This window comes from Anarrhichthys ocellatus, unplaced genomic scaffold (genome assembly GCF_004355925.1).
Source record: "Anarrhichthys ocellatus isolate YVR2014 unplaced genomic scaffold, GSC_Weel_1.0 scaffold27, whole genome shotgun sequence".
Classification (NCBI taxonomy): domain Eukaryota; kingdom Metazoa; phylum Chordata; class Actinopteri; order Perciformes; family Anarhichadidae; genus Anarrhichthys; species Anarrhichthys ocellatus.
The window spans coordinates 2,279,335-2,293,141 of NW_022280057.1; the positions used below are offsets into that span (position 1 = coordinate 2,279,335).

A 13,807-nucleotide genomic window follows, 5' to 3' on the forward strand; every position below is an offset into this window, starting at 1 on the left:
AATGGCAGCAGGAAACACGCCTAGATTGAAATGTCTAATCTTAAAGGGGCAGGACAGGTAGAACTGGAAGGAACAAAGGACACAGATGAAGGTCCTGCATGGATCACATTAATATGCTGAAGCGCTCGCCTGTGGTATTACCCGAGGGAGATCACTGTGAGGGAGTGTATTCATGAAGATAATTCGTTAAAGACACCAGATGCATTAATCCCCCAGGTGTTGCTTCATGGCTCCAGAGAGCAGAAAGTAAACACTGCAGAGCTCCTCAGAGCATTTTACCATAAAAGATGTGTTCACTTTCAATTTCATGGATAACATATTTATTGTTTTTCATATCCAGCATTGAACTTAATTTAATCTGTATTCTTTGTTTTGAATATAGTGTTGTGTTTTTTATATTTGTATATTTTTGTTAACATGTTTCTCCATGTCAAAATAAAACTAAACTAATATAGTGTATTTTCAAAACACAACAGAGTAGTCTATTTGTAGTAATTTGTTGATCTCAGCAAAGACAATTTTGGATATTCTTTCCCAAAAATGTTCCTCATATTCCTTGCAATAATATCAAAACATAAGAGCTAATTCTGATTTGAAACTAAGCTAAAATGGCATTTTCACTTCTGAATTGTTTAAAACAAGTTTCCGTGCGTGAAACACATGTCATCTACAGACGAAGGCATGAAAAAATATTAAAAAGTGAAGAAAAAAAATTCTGATATTCAGATCAGAAGTGTTTTTTAATGCAAATTGCTGATTGTTTCTATAGTTTGTTTGTTCTGTGTTCATGGTCAATAAGACGCAACACGTGTGTAGTCAAATTAAAGAAAGGAGACATTTCATCAGGTGTGGTTAACAAGTATTTACAAATGGAAGCCTTTAATAAATAAGAAAGACAAAACAATTTTGGCAAAAGATGTGCAACTCTCATATAAAATATTTACTTGCTCAACATTTTTATCTTTAATATTATTAATGATGATAACATTATGATATGTTTGTAAAAAGCCATGGGTTAAAACTTAAAATATGAATTGATATAAAAATGTACACAAAGCCCTTTAAAAAAGTGTTTTTTTGTCAAAAGTAGCCAGAGAAGTTTCTTCCAGTTAATACATATTTCTCAGTTGATACGATCATTTAAAAGAAGGTTATGCCTGTCACAATAATGAATACATCGACTTATCGTACGATATATCGACATGACCTCAATCCTTTTTGCTGACCTCGATATTGCTTGTTATGTTTACATGTTTGTAAGTTAAGAATGTCAAACATTTTAGTCAACATGTTGTCACAATAAACAGCACGGATTTCCCTAACACTACGACTTGGGGACCAACATTGCACATATTGTTACAGAGCCTGATAGTGTGGTTGTGTTGTTATATTTCATTAATTTAGACATTTTTTATATATTTTCTTTTTCTTTTTCAAATGTCTTGATATTCTCAAGAATCAAAAGTCCATTGCTCTTTTAAAGGGTGTTCTTGCCTTTTCATGCCATTATATTATCATTAAATAAAATGACAATATATAATTTCTTACAATTATTTCTGTGACAATATATCGTCCAAGAAAATTGGTTACTGCTACAGGCCTAAAAAGGGTTATTATTACTGATCTTATATTGTTGATATATATATTCTTAAACAGTCCCTTTTGTTTTGTCTCATTCAGAAGCCACAGTCACCAAAGAATCAGTATTTATCTCAGCCTCTTTGATTCTTTGTAACTGTAAACTCTGCATGACATTATAATTTAAAGTCTGTGTAGTTATGCGTTCTTGGCTACACAAACTATATTTACACTGGCGAGCAGTATAATAGCCTCTGCTAAGTTTCCTTAAAGACATTAAAAGTGATATTATCATTGTTAAATATTTGCTCAGCTCAGTTATCCGATCTACCCTCCCTGTGGCTACACAGAGGCCAGAGGACGGCTGACGCAGGGAAAGGCTGGACCACAAATGACCCGGAGAGTGCACTAAACATCCCTCAGTGTGTCATGAAGTTATGGACCAGAGGTAAGAAAAGCTACTGCACGTCTCCGTTACTCAGGACCTATGCTGTTTTTGGTCTACTCCAGAGGAGAACATTATTAATAGAAGACCTGTCAGACGCTCCTCTGACCAACCTGCCAACTCAGGTTCAAATGTACTCGTGACTGCAGACTGCTAAAAGTCAGAATTTTAAAATGTGGTGCCACTTTTCATTACATAAGTAGAGATCACGGAGGGTGAGGTAGAGCTAGTTAAATCCTACAAGCAGGAAAGCTAAAAGGTAGCGTTGATGATCTAATGTGCAGCAGATAGACACTATAAGAGGAAATAAGATAGAACTTTATACATCCAGAGGGGAATTATCGTGCAGCAGTTGCAGTACAAAGTATAAAAGAGTGCAAATATAAATTACTAATTAACATAAAATATAAATAAAGGTGCACATAACTTTAACCCCCTAAGAAGGAAAATGGTTTAAAGACTTTCCATACCACCTACAATACCACTAATGAAGAAAGACAAAAATGCATCCAGTATTACAGAGAACATATAGTGTACTAGCATGATGCTTGTATGAAACTATTTCAAATACGACTTGAAATCACTACAAAAAGTGCAAGTATTTGATCTAGCTAATTTACAACTTTTGGACTAAAAGTCAGGATATTCTGGCCTCTGTTGCATCCATTTTGACTATTCTTTATTTAAAAATAGTCTCTACAACCAACGTTATGGAAGTGTAACAACCTTAACAATCCCAAGACTGACCCTTAAATGAAATGTCTCGCATAAAAAAGAATGATACGTGGAGATGACCACGGGTCACCTTTTTATTAACCGTATATCAACGTTACTTTTCTCTGTCTCGCTACTATGTAACGTAGTTAGCGTAAGTTTACGCACCCTCCTGGGTTTTGAGCCGTTTGTCTCCATCTATCGACATCCACGAGCCACTTTGTCCAAACTGTTACTGCCCTATTCATGACGTTCTCCAACAAAAATGAAATATATTCATCATCTTTTACTCAGAAATTGCTCCTCTTCGGAGTCAAAGGGACGTAGAATGGTGGCGTTTTAAATTCAGACGTAAGCAAGCTAAAGAGTCAATGTTTACAATAAAGCTTTTGTAATTTGAAACGTCCATCCTAAAAAATAGTCCGACGAGCAACACGCGTTGATTGAACAGTAACAGGTGTTGTGTCAAATACTGTTACCCAGTCGATATTTGTCTCCCACCCCCCCACCCCTCCCACCTAAACCTCTATCAGCCCTTATCCATAACCGCAACGACCGAGGGCGCTATCGCTTTAACTGAAGGGAGGCACTATTCGATGAGGGAACTGGTTTTGACATAACACCTGTTCCGGTATCTGTAATTTTGTTGCAGTATTTATGTATGCACCGTCATACATAAATACTGGAGATATGTTTGCGTGCTTGTAAATGGACGGTGTGCCTTGCCTTCGCGTGTCGCAGTGTCATGCACAGCAGTTCAGGTAAATTAGTCATATAGCTTAGCTGCTTAAACTAGGTTAGCTAGCAGTTAGCATGGGAACCAGATACACTGATGGGAACCAAGAGCAATGTGGACTGAAAAAAATGTTTTCTGTGGCTGTCTGTAGTAATTTTAAAAATATTTTTTATTTCAAATAATAAGATTATAATCTTATATGACGGTTGAACCTTTTACAGGAGATGTCTACAGTCCAAAGGGGCTCTTGATCTGAGTTTATCTTTACTGAAAGACTCTGATGAGACAGTCCTCTTGCCCATTTCCGCATCCTGTCTGCCACAACTTGATCTGCTCTCTCTCAGAGCCACAGTGGTTTCAGATGGTGCTTGTGAAGTAGTTTGGAGTCAGGTGATTAAGCTGAGCTTCACTGGAATACACTAAGTAACAGATAGTACTATAGTACAGCTTTAAAGTATTTCTATGTATCTCCTGTTGTCTGTCCTGTTTACACCACAGTCCCACCTGCAGTCAAAGACAAAGAGAGGAAGAACAAGTGGCAATAAACTAGAGAAAATCCTCCAGGAGGTGTTGGAATCTCACGGTGAAGGATGGACAGAGGAGCTGAGGGGTGACCTCCCTCGCAGCTTCCAGAGGCATGGAGACCTCCTCCTGCTGGGGGACAATTGCTTCTCTCTGCCACTCTGGAAGAAGATGGGTACTGTTCTCAAACTCATCCTCACTTTTCTGTAGTAATATGTGGACTAAAAAAAAAAATCACAAGGACATTTATTGATGGCTTTTGACTTTTCTTTTTTTAGATCAACAGATATGGAGTGCGGTGGCCAGAGGCCTGGGGGCAAAGCGGCTGGCAAAGATGAGTCGAATATCCACAGATGGTTTTCGGTCTCCTGTGGTGACGATGCTGTTCGGAGAGCACAGCTGGGTCAAACATGTGGACAATAGGATTAGGTAAGTCTCAGTCCTAATCAATTAGTCATTCGTTTGCTGTTGATTTGCAACATGAAACATTTGGGCACATGAATGAAAAATGTGACCATGACTGAAACACGTCTTAACTTTTGATTTCTTCACCTTTTTGTTTCAGTTATGAGTTTGATGTCACCCGATGCATGTTCTCAGCTGGAAACATAACGGAGAAGCTCCGGGTGGCTGGATTTGACTGCAGAGGGGAGACTGTGGTGGATCTGTATGCAGGTGGGATAACTGACAATGTGTGACAAGGTTTTGATATTGATGAATAATTCTCTTTCAACTTAATCATCAACAAAGGAGAAATGATAAAAATGCACAATCCTAGATGTTTCATTGGATTTCTCTGGTGGATTTCGTCTTTAGTCCAGGTTCCAGGTGTATTTCCTGCCCCATCATGTTACGTTGCTTGTGTCCAACCCTTTTGCTTGTGTCCAACCCTTGTACTCTTCAGTGGTAATTAAACATAATTTGAATTATTAAGTATCACAGCTGTATCTTGTGTTAGGTATTGGATATTTCACTCTGCCATATCTGGTCCACGCGGGGGCCAGTCGTGTTCACGCCTGTGAGTGGAACCCTGACGCAGTTCAAGCTTTACAAAACAACCTCGAGGCAAACGGGGTGTCTGACCGCTGCACCGTTCACCACGGAGACAACCGACAAGTAATGTTTCCATATGTGTCCCATACTGATTATGTGACGTGGATAAGTTACATTATTAGCTTCGTATTAATAGATCGCATCTCTGTGTTGTCTTCAACAGAGATCTAAGTGAGGTTCACTCAGATATTAGTGGTATTGATGAGGTAATATCACAATAATAAAATAAGGAAAATCAAATATTACAGTTTGTCTATCACTGTTGTCATTAATAGATTATCTGTGGAAAAATATTGTGATATTTTGATACACAATTCTGTCATTTAAATTGATAACAAGCTGAATGTATTTCAAAACATCAACACAATATTATACACATGAATATATTTGATATATTTTTGACATCACACTTGTTACCTTTCAACTCAGTTTGAGGAATATTCTTTATATGTGATTTCTTTAAATCTGATTCCAACTATATCTCGTAGTTCAAACCTCTGGTAGCCCTTTAAGTCAGATGTTATGTCATGACATTTTGCACAGTACAAGTATCTTGGTTTTAAAATCCCATCGGCCATCGTTTGATCTGCATCTCCTCCTGAATAGCTCAAATCATTATCATCATCAATATTTTGTGCTCTGACTGTAAGCTATAAAAATCAAATCAGCTTTATTACAAGAATGAAAAATAATGACACAAATCTATACACATTTTTGGAAAATAATTTAGTATAAAAGAGCTAAAGAGCTTTTTATTTTTGTATTGTTTAGCTCCAGCTGTGTGACATCGCTGACCGAGTGAACCTGGGTCTCATACCGAGCTCTGAGGACGGCTGGCCTGTTGCCTGTCGACTGCTGAGGAGAACAACCGGTGGCGTTTTGCACATTCACCAGAACGTTACGTCAGCGATCGGCGATGCCACCCACAGGACTTCTGGGAAGAAAGCTGCCGGAGAGGCGTGGCAGGCCTGGGCTGATGACACAGCAGACCGCATCGCCTCTCTTTTAGAGGACACCACTGGTGCACGGTGGATAACAAACAACCGGCACATAGAACATGTGAAGTCGTACGCACCTCATGTTCACCACATGGTGCTGGACTTAGAGTGCAGGCCACCCTGAGCTGAGGAGATCAACACAAATGTTTAGTGCGTTCATGATTCTAATGTGCTGCTGTCCAGAGAAGAAATAGGAAGCTTTGTTGTTAGTGAAATCAGCTGCTGCTGTGTTTTTATAAACCTTTATTTATCCAGGGCAGGTCCGCTGAGCACAAATGCTATTTTTCTGTTTTTTTAAGAAACGCCCTGCATATATAATCCCATCTGGAAGCTGCCAAGCCGTACCACAACCACAGCCTTATCTGTCGGCCACCGGATAACAGTGGTGGTTTGAGGTGATTTGCTCAAGGGCACCTCATTGTCGTGTTATACTCACTCAGAAGGCAGCAGCCAATTTAATCCATCCTACATGACTCGTGAGCTGTAACCAGGTGACAAATTGAAGGGAAAAAAACTGCATGAGTGGAGAGACGGAGTGCCTTTTGCTTACATACCTGGGAGTTACTGAATGGTTTCATAAGCATGGAAATGATGTGAATCCTATGATATGCCCTTCACAGTCAGCAGGTCTGACCCCAATTGAATTGAGATTTTGGAGCCAAATAAGGGAACGTCTTCTGGATGACTGGTGTTCATCCCTCCAGTAGAAAGCACTGGAGCCGCTCTGGTTGTGGTGGACCAACATGTTACGAAGGCGGCTGATGTTGTTTTTGGGGTAACGGGGTGAAAAGTACAAAATGTGTCTTTGCACAACTTGCCAAATGAGCCATATTCAACAGACGCAGTTGGATTTTCTTAGTGAGTGATGGCCTCAATGAGTTGCTGTATTAATCAATGAAATACAAAGTCAGCAGAAGTGTCCAGGCTCATCTCTGTCTGTAAATTCATGGAGGCACCTGGTTGTGCACATTTAATTAGTTGGGAATAAAAGCAGTGTGTTTCAGACATGAATATTTATATTTAAATCAACAAAGACTCTCCTGCTTAAATACGATTATATTTACAATGGGAACAAGAGACCCTAGGAGGTTATTAATTCATTTTTGAGAGAAATAATATCTCACACAGACCTCTTAGATACCAGAGATTTGTTTTAAGTCTGGGTGAGACTTTAAAACTATTTATAGGCCAGGTAATTATTTGCTTAACAATGTTCCACCATCACTTTGCATACGCCTTGATAATAAATAATGGAATAGTGTTTATGCAGGCACACCATCTGCAGTGCATTATTTTCTCAACAGCAATAAATGGCTCATTCTTTGTTTACTTGTTGCCTTTCTCACTTAACTTTTTTTTTTTTTTTTTTGCCCAAAGTAAAAAGCCTGCACTTTCCTGAAACTGTTACCGGTCACGTTCGGGAGGGTAAAGTGAGCAGAAATAAAAATGAATGGACTGTTTCAATGGGTCACATGTTCCACGTGCAGCCCTCCTGTGGTGAACACGGCTCAAGGAAATGCACCTGTCATGGAAAATGTGGAGAGGCGCTCCTGCCTCTCGGCTGCAAACTTTCCTTATCTTCCGGTACTCGGGACTCCTCGAGCGCGCACAAAACTTCAACACTTTTTTGGAGACGGGAGGCAAGAAGGAGAAGACGAAGTGGAAAAGTCAGGTCTTGCATTTGCTCACAGCCAACGAGGAAAGTGAGTGAAGCAGTTTAATGACACACGGAACTGTAATAATCTTAAATGCACTGTTAGCTCGTCTGCTACTTTTAACCCTTTTTGTTGTGTTTTCTGTCAGGAATATCTCGCTGTCGCCCGTAGTGACGCAATCCGTGTAGCGGTGGTGAAGTCGACGTTTAACAGGTGGGTCATTTTCGTGATTATATTGCGTAGATCTACTTTTATTTTAATTAACAGCCGATTTCAGACTTATCCATGTGGTAAAATAATCAAATCGTTTCTTCCCAAAATCGTCATCCTTCACAATCGGATAAAAGCAAACGGTTTAATAAAGACACCATGACGTTATTGTGGACTAACATTAGCGTTAGTTTGATTTTCAGTTGGTAACATAACGCTTTAAACGTTCCACTGTTGGAGTCGCAGCCGTTTGCAGCTGAATTTTAACAGTTTTTTCGCACTTTTGTTGAGCTACAAGAACAAGACGCGCATTATTTTTCACGTTTGTTAAATCCATTCTGTCAATGACATTTGCAGTTTTTTTTTTAAACATGTCTCAATGTTTGTTTTAAACAAATTCCTTCCTTATTATCCATTGTTTCGTGTTTGTAAAGGATGTTTCCAGTTCGTGCACTATCTCTGTCATCTGGTGCAGACGCATATGCGCCATTTCCTTGAAGGTTAAGTTTTACCTTATCGAGTTGCCTTACAGGTATTATTGAACTTCTGCTACAGTTAGTTGGCTTCAGGCATTCAAACAATGAGGAAAAAGTTTTAAAAGCAATTTTGACTTCCAGCTTTCCCCACTTGTTCTGTACTTAACAGGCACAATTTCCTCCCCTCTTTTGACCCACTTCAAATGGAGTGTAAAATTTCTGAAGGGAGCCTGACAGACATGGCGGATTATGATACAATGGGCCTCTGCATGGGCACAGATATTCAAAAGGCCCCATCTCCTCTCCTACATGGAGCAAGACACACAGACGTTACAACCGCTAGTTGTTTTTATGTTGTTTTGTGTCATATTGTGTCTCTTTATGGTTGTTTTCCTGTAGTCGTGAGTCTCTTTGCAGCTGTTTTGCATCTCTTAGCAGTTGCTTTGGTCTCTTTGTAGACTTTGTGTCGTTCTATGTTGCTTTGTGGTCATTTCCTGGTTGAATCGTGTCTCTTTGGCTGACATTTTTTAGGTGGTCAGGGAGGGTCTCTGACAATTTTGGGCCCCTGGACCTGTGCCAGGTTGGCCTGTTAAGTAATACATCCATGATGATAGGTGATAAAATTGGGATTAAACAGATTGTGAAGTTACTGAACTCCACCCAGATCTCTGTATCCTTAGAGGGTGGGAACCCTTCACAGTAGCTAAGTTCATGTTGTTGTGCCTGTCTCTCTTAAAACAAACTTTCACCCAGGCAGAGGCTTTCTGTGGGAAGTTTTTAATCCTCTAGCATCCTGGTTCCTTTGAGTCATCTATCTTTTTTTGGAACACTGGATGAGGCCAGTAGTTTGCTGCAATTCCTGTCCTTGAAAATGGAAAACATGCCTCAGAGTCGGTCTCTGTTGGCTTACTAGTTCTCTAGATTCCCATGGGAAATCCTTTTTTGACAGATAGACATAAGGCTTTTTAAATACAAGGAGGCTACAACTCTTGTACTCCAAAACTATCCATCACAAAGTTGCTGTACTGAGGCTTCACTCTACGCTTATGAGTCATTTGATGAGGACCACACAGCTGTTTCTGCCCGTCTGTATCTTCATCAAGTTCCTCGTTTTACTGCTTTTTACTCTTCTTAAAACAGCCTCTCCAGTAGTAAAACAGTTGAGAGTTTATTCCTGAGGATTTGTTTCGTCTATAGGAGATCTCCTCGCTACCACTGAGCTGAGCCAGTTAAGCTACGCTGAGGGTTTATGGTTGAAGGCACGATGCCCGAGGCCGCTGACATGATCAACCTGGGTTTCCTGTCCGACTCTGAGCGGGAGCTGATCCTGGAGGTGCTGCAACGTGACGAGGAGCTGAGACAGGCTGAGGAGCAGCGTGTGCGGTGAGAACAGAGCACTTCCTCTTAATAATATATTTTCAAATAAGACACATTTTCAGATTTAGAACCCGGAACAGACGTTGAAACCAGTGAATTTTTACCTACATGATAAAAGTTAATAAAATATTTCTGTTAATTGATTATTCAACAAGTTGTATCGACTATAACACATACAAATCAAAAATGTTTCATTGTATTACAGAGAAATGTATGTAAAACATGTTACAATATTTAAAATAACAGACACTAGACAACTCAAGAAGTTTCTCAAAGGACAACTTCCCCTCTTCTTTAATATTTGTGTTGTGTCTCAGGAGTTTGAAGACAGAGTTGCTGGATGTGAAGAGGAAAGGGGCCAAACGTGGCAGTGGACGATACAGTGACCGTAGTTGTGGCAGATGCCAGCAGCCTCTGAGTCGACTGACTGTTTTCTCCAGCCGGTGTAAGATTTGCAATCACCATGTGTGCAGCAAGTGCCGAACAGTCCTCCCCGAAGGATCCTGGCGGTGCAACGTGTGTGCCAAAGAGTCGTAAGGGATTGTTTTGTTTATCCTTTAACTTGCCAGAATAATTGTGTCTGGATACAATCGGTTTGTCTTTAGGGTTTATATTGTTCAGATTGTCAACAAATCCTGAAAAGCTCCGAGCCCATCCATGCCTCGTGAATATGTAAAAGTCACACATAAATTGTGCTTATATTTATAATCTTAAGTTTGTGTTATCGGTCAACAAACATTTAAAAAGTGCCAACATTTCTCACAATTACCAACTGTAGCACGTGCTCCTGCCTGTAATGGATGTATATCTGTATATCTAATTAACCGATGAATGAGTGTAAATTCTGTTCAATTTACACCTTTTTACAATAAGTATTTGTGTTGGATTCTAGGGATCTAAAGAAGAGGACCGGTGACTGGTTCTACGATCAAAGGATCAACCGTTTCTCCCTGATGCCTGTACACGACCTCATGAGAGCCTCCCTGAAAATGAAAGCTCAGGGTGAGTGCAGGAAGAGGAAGTGGGTATCGACTGTTCAACCGGGAATGTAAACAGCTCTCAGCCGGGGCCAAATGAAATGCCCACAGTCACTGGAATGTAGTCCCAGTCCAACAGTAGGAGGAGAGAAATGTTAAAAACTGCAGTAACATGAAGGCATTTTGTTTAACTGGTGTGCGATTTAACTTTTGTTCTGTGTTCTAGGGAAGAAGCGTGAGACAACGGGAGAAACACTGTTGAGAAGTATTGAAATGAACCCAGATCCTCCGATTCCTGTGCCACGGGTCAGACAGAAGAATCAGATAACGGATCACAAAGGGTGCGTCGTCATTCTTCTCGTCAGTTTAAGAAATGTTAACGGATTTTCACATTAAGAACATTTCAACCTTGTCATATTTACAGTCATTCAAACGAGAATTCAGGATCGATTGCTTCAAAGGAATCATTTGAATCAAAGGAGGAAGTTTGGTCAAAGTCAAAACGCAGCGACTCGGAGTCTGCAGAAAAGAGCAGTATAACTAGCAGTAAAGCAGACACCGAGTCTGGCCATGTGACCCCTGAGCAGCAAAGGTAAACTTATTCTGAAACGTCCAAACACTACACGTTGTCTTCAAGGACCCACTTTAATGGCAGGAGGTGTAGTGTTTGTCCCTCCTTCCCCATAGCCGGCCAGTGTACTGGAGTAGTCCAGTCTAAGGCTGAGACAGACTTGTCTGGCTCAGATCATTTTTAATTACAAACTGCATTGTAATTTGTTTCGAAAATCCTTTTAACAATCAGATAAATAAGTTAAATATTCACAATTTAATTTTACTACACATTTTGATTTGTTGGCCTGAAGCCTAAACTTCCTACTTTCCACTAAAATAGTACAAAAGTGTCAAAGTGGAGACATAAACATTAAAGAATAAGTTATTTACTTTGCAGTGAAAAAAAGATTGCTGTTTATGTAGTTTTAAATAAATCTTGTGAAGGGAGATGTGTTGTCTTGTTCACCTGACCCTATAGTTTGTGATTACACTGTTAAAATTGAGAATAATAATATTAAATCAGTACATTCAGCTTCATTATGTAGATAGTGTGGAATATCCTGAGAAGCATAAACTCCCAAATCATGAACAGGACAGCACTTCAATGAAGGTATTTACTCATGCATGGACGTTTTGGGCTTGGCTGAAAAACTGTTGCATGCGTGCACGCTGAGTAATCATCTGCCTGAAACGTCCGTGCATGAATAAATAACTTGATTGAAGTGCTGTCCTGTTAATCTTTATTCGGGTTCTACTAAAACCCACATGTTGCAGACAAAATTTGCTGAAATGTCCCAATTGCCAGATAGTGTAATTGGGATGAGACGCATGTAGACACTGAGTCACACACGAGATGAAAAAGTTAGTTTACTTCTATTTGAATGTAAAATGTTGTAGGTGTCATTAATAATGATTTGTGTCATCACACAGGAAAGGGAACCCTTTCGTTCCGTCCAGCCCAGCAGGGTCCACTGTTTCCAGTCTGACCGCTCCAGTCAAAGTAGGTATCGTTAGCGTTGACGGCGCCAACTTGGAAGCTAACGATGTATGCTTCTTTCAAGTGACAGGTTCATGTTTCTGTGTCAAACCATTTAAAAAAGAAAAAAAATTGTTCTGACTGACTCTGTCACTACAGGCCCCAGAAGTAAAGCCGGTCAGCCCGAACCCGGAGACAGATGTCGATAGACTCTTCAAGAAGAGCATCAAACGAGACCCAAAACCTCCTGGTTAGCATCTGATATTACCATGTGCAGTTTTCGTGCAATTCAGTTGTTTTTCTTCGTCCAGAACCGAATGGAAAAACATTGTGTGTATCGCAGCTTAATTGCTGGTCTGACTGTTTTATAACAGAGTATGTATCGACACTGGATCTGCGTGATGTACGTGACAAATCAGAGGCCTCGATGGGCAACAGGAGCCAGTCTGTACCGGGCCTCGACATACAGGTAAGAATCTAGCTTTTCATACACTTATAAACTGTTTTGTCATGAATCTGTTATTTCTTTTATTTTTACCATCAACTGAAATGTTTTGCCATATTAGTAAAACATTGGTCTCTTTACATTCTGCACCATAATAAAGAAACCTCAGTGTAGGAACATGCAACTGATCCGTCTGCTATTACATTTTTAAAAAATTGCTTCAATTCAAATTTTTCAGCATCCCCAGCACCACGATATACTTCAGGAGGCGGTTTTCGTAGATCTAGCTATCCAGCAGCAACCGAGCAGAGAAAAAGTGACAGTCAAGCCTAAAACGAAACCTGTTTAGTGGCTCCATTTAATTGTGGTCTTTTGAGGCTATTTGCATGCTATCTTTGCCTCTCCTGTGGTGGTTTATTTCCTGTTATTCGTTGAACGTCACTGTCAAATGAAGACCATCCTCTGATTGTAGGATATATCACTACAGCCTGGCATTTACAGTTGGTTTTAAATAGTTTAACAGTTTTCTGCTTTTTAAATTGACTATAATTCTGTTAAAAATAAGTTGTTGGTTTTCTGAATAACACAAGCCTTATTTTTTCTTACAACAAAAAACTTAGGATAAACATCCCACTGTGTGTCTTTGATCAGGCTTTTACATGTTTGTGTTGCCACAGGAAGACGGAGAGGAGGATGAAGATATTGACAGCTTGGTTAGCTTTCATAAAAGGACAATCGCGTCGAGCTCCTACAGCCTGAATAGCTCAAAGGTAAAGTATTGACATTTCTCACAGCTCGCATTAGTCCTCTAAATGCTCTTTTGAAGAGCAGCTCATTATGTCTCTCAGAATGGAACTAATGTTAGATAATCTGAACGAGCATCTGTAACCTCAGGACATCCTGCAGCAAGTCAGGAAGTGTGAAATTGATGTGTAGCGTCTACCAAAGTGTTTCTATAGTTACCAAAGGCACAGGGGGAAGCAAAGCTGCGGCCAATCTGGATTCAGATATTGACAGAAACATCCTGATCTTTGCTAATTGGTTTGTGCATCTCTGTTAACCCTTTCAATATATATGTATGTATGTATGTATG

General features: G+C 39.8%; 2 protein-coding genes across 2 annotated transcripts in view; both read left to right on the forward strand.

The window, feature by feature from the left end:
• The first annotated feature begins 3,262 nt into the window (after positions 1-3,262).
• tyw2 (tRNA wybutosine-synthesizing protein 2) lies at positions 3,263-5,046 on the forward strand. The gene is made up of 5 exons (XM_031862657.1): positions 3,263-3,498; positions 3,695-3,863; positions 3,972-4,170; positions 4,274-4,424; positions 4,561-5,046. Exons 1-5 carry the CDS (start codon positions 3,446-3,448, stop codon positions 4,691-4,693), a joined length of 705 nt encoding a protein of 234 aa, XP_031718517.1. The 5' UTR covers positions 3,263-3,445; the 3' UTR covers positions 4,694-5,046.
• Positions 5,047-6,185: 1,139 nt separating this feature from the next.
• sytl4 (synaptotagmin-like 4) overlaps positions 6,186-13,807 on the forward strand; it is a 16,911-nt gene continuing 9,289 nt past the window's right edge. The window contains exons 1-11 of the mRNA XM_031862652.1: positions 6,186-7,749; positions 7,850-7,914; positions 9,585-9,770; positions 10,082-10,297; positions 10,657-10,766; positions 10,968-11,082; positions 11,166-11,333; positions 12,224-12,293; positions 12,429-12,519; positions 12,644-12,738; positions 13,392-13,484. Of these exons, the coding sequence (XP_031718512.1) occupies positions 9,637-9,770; positions 10,082-10,297; positions 10,657-10,766; positions 10,968-11,082; positions 11,166-11,333; positions 12,224-12,293; positions 12,429-12,519; positions 12,644-12,738; positions 13,392-13,484 (1,092 nt within the window). The 5' untranslated portion in view covers positions 6,186-7,749; positions 7,850-7,914; positions 9,585-9,636. The remainder of the gene's footprint in view (positions 7,750-7,849; positions 7,915-9,584; positions 9,771-10,081; positions 10,298-10,656; positions 10,767-10,967; positions 11,083-11,165; positions 11,334-12,223; positions 12,294-12,428; positions 12,520-12,643; positions 12,739-13,391; positions 13,485-13,807) is intronic.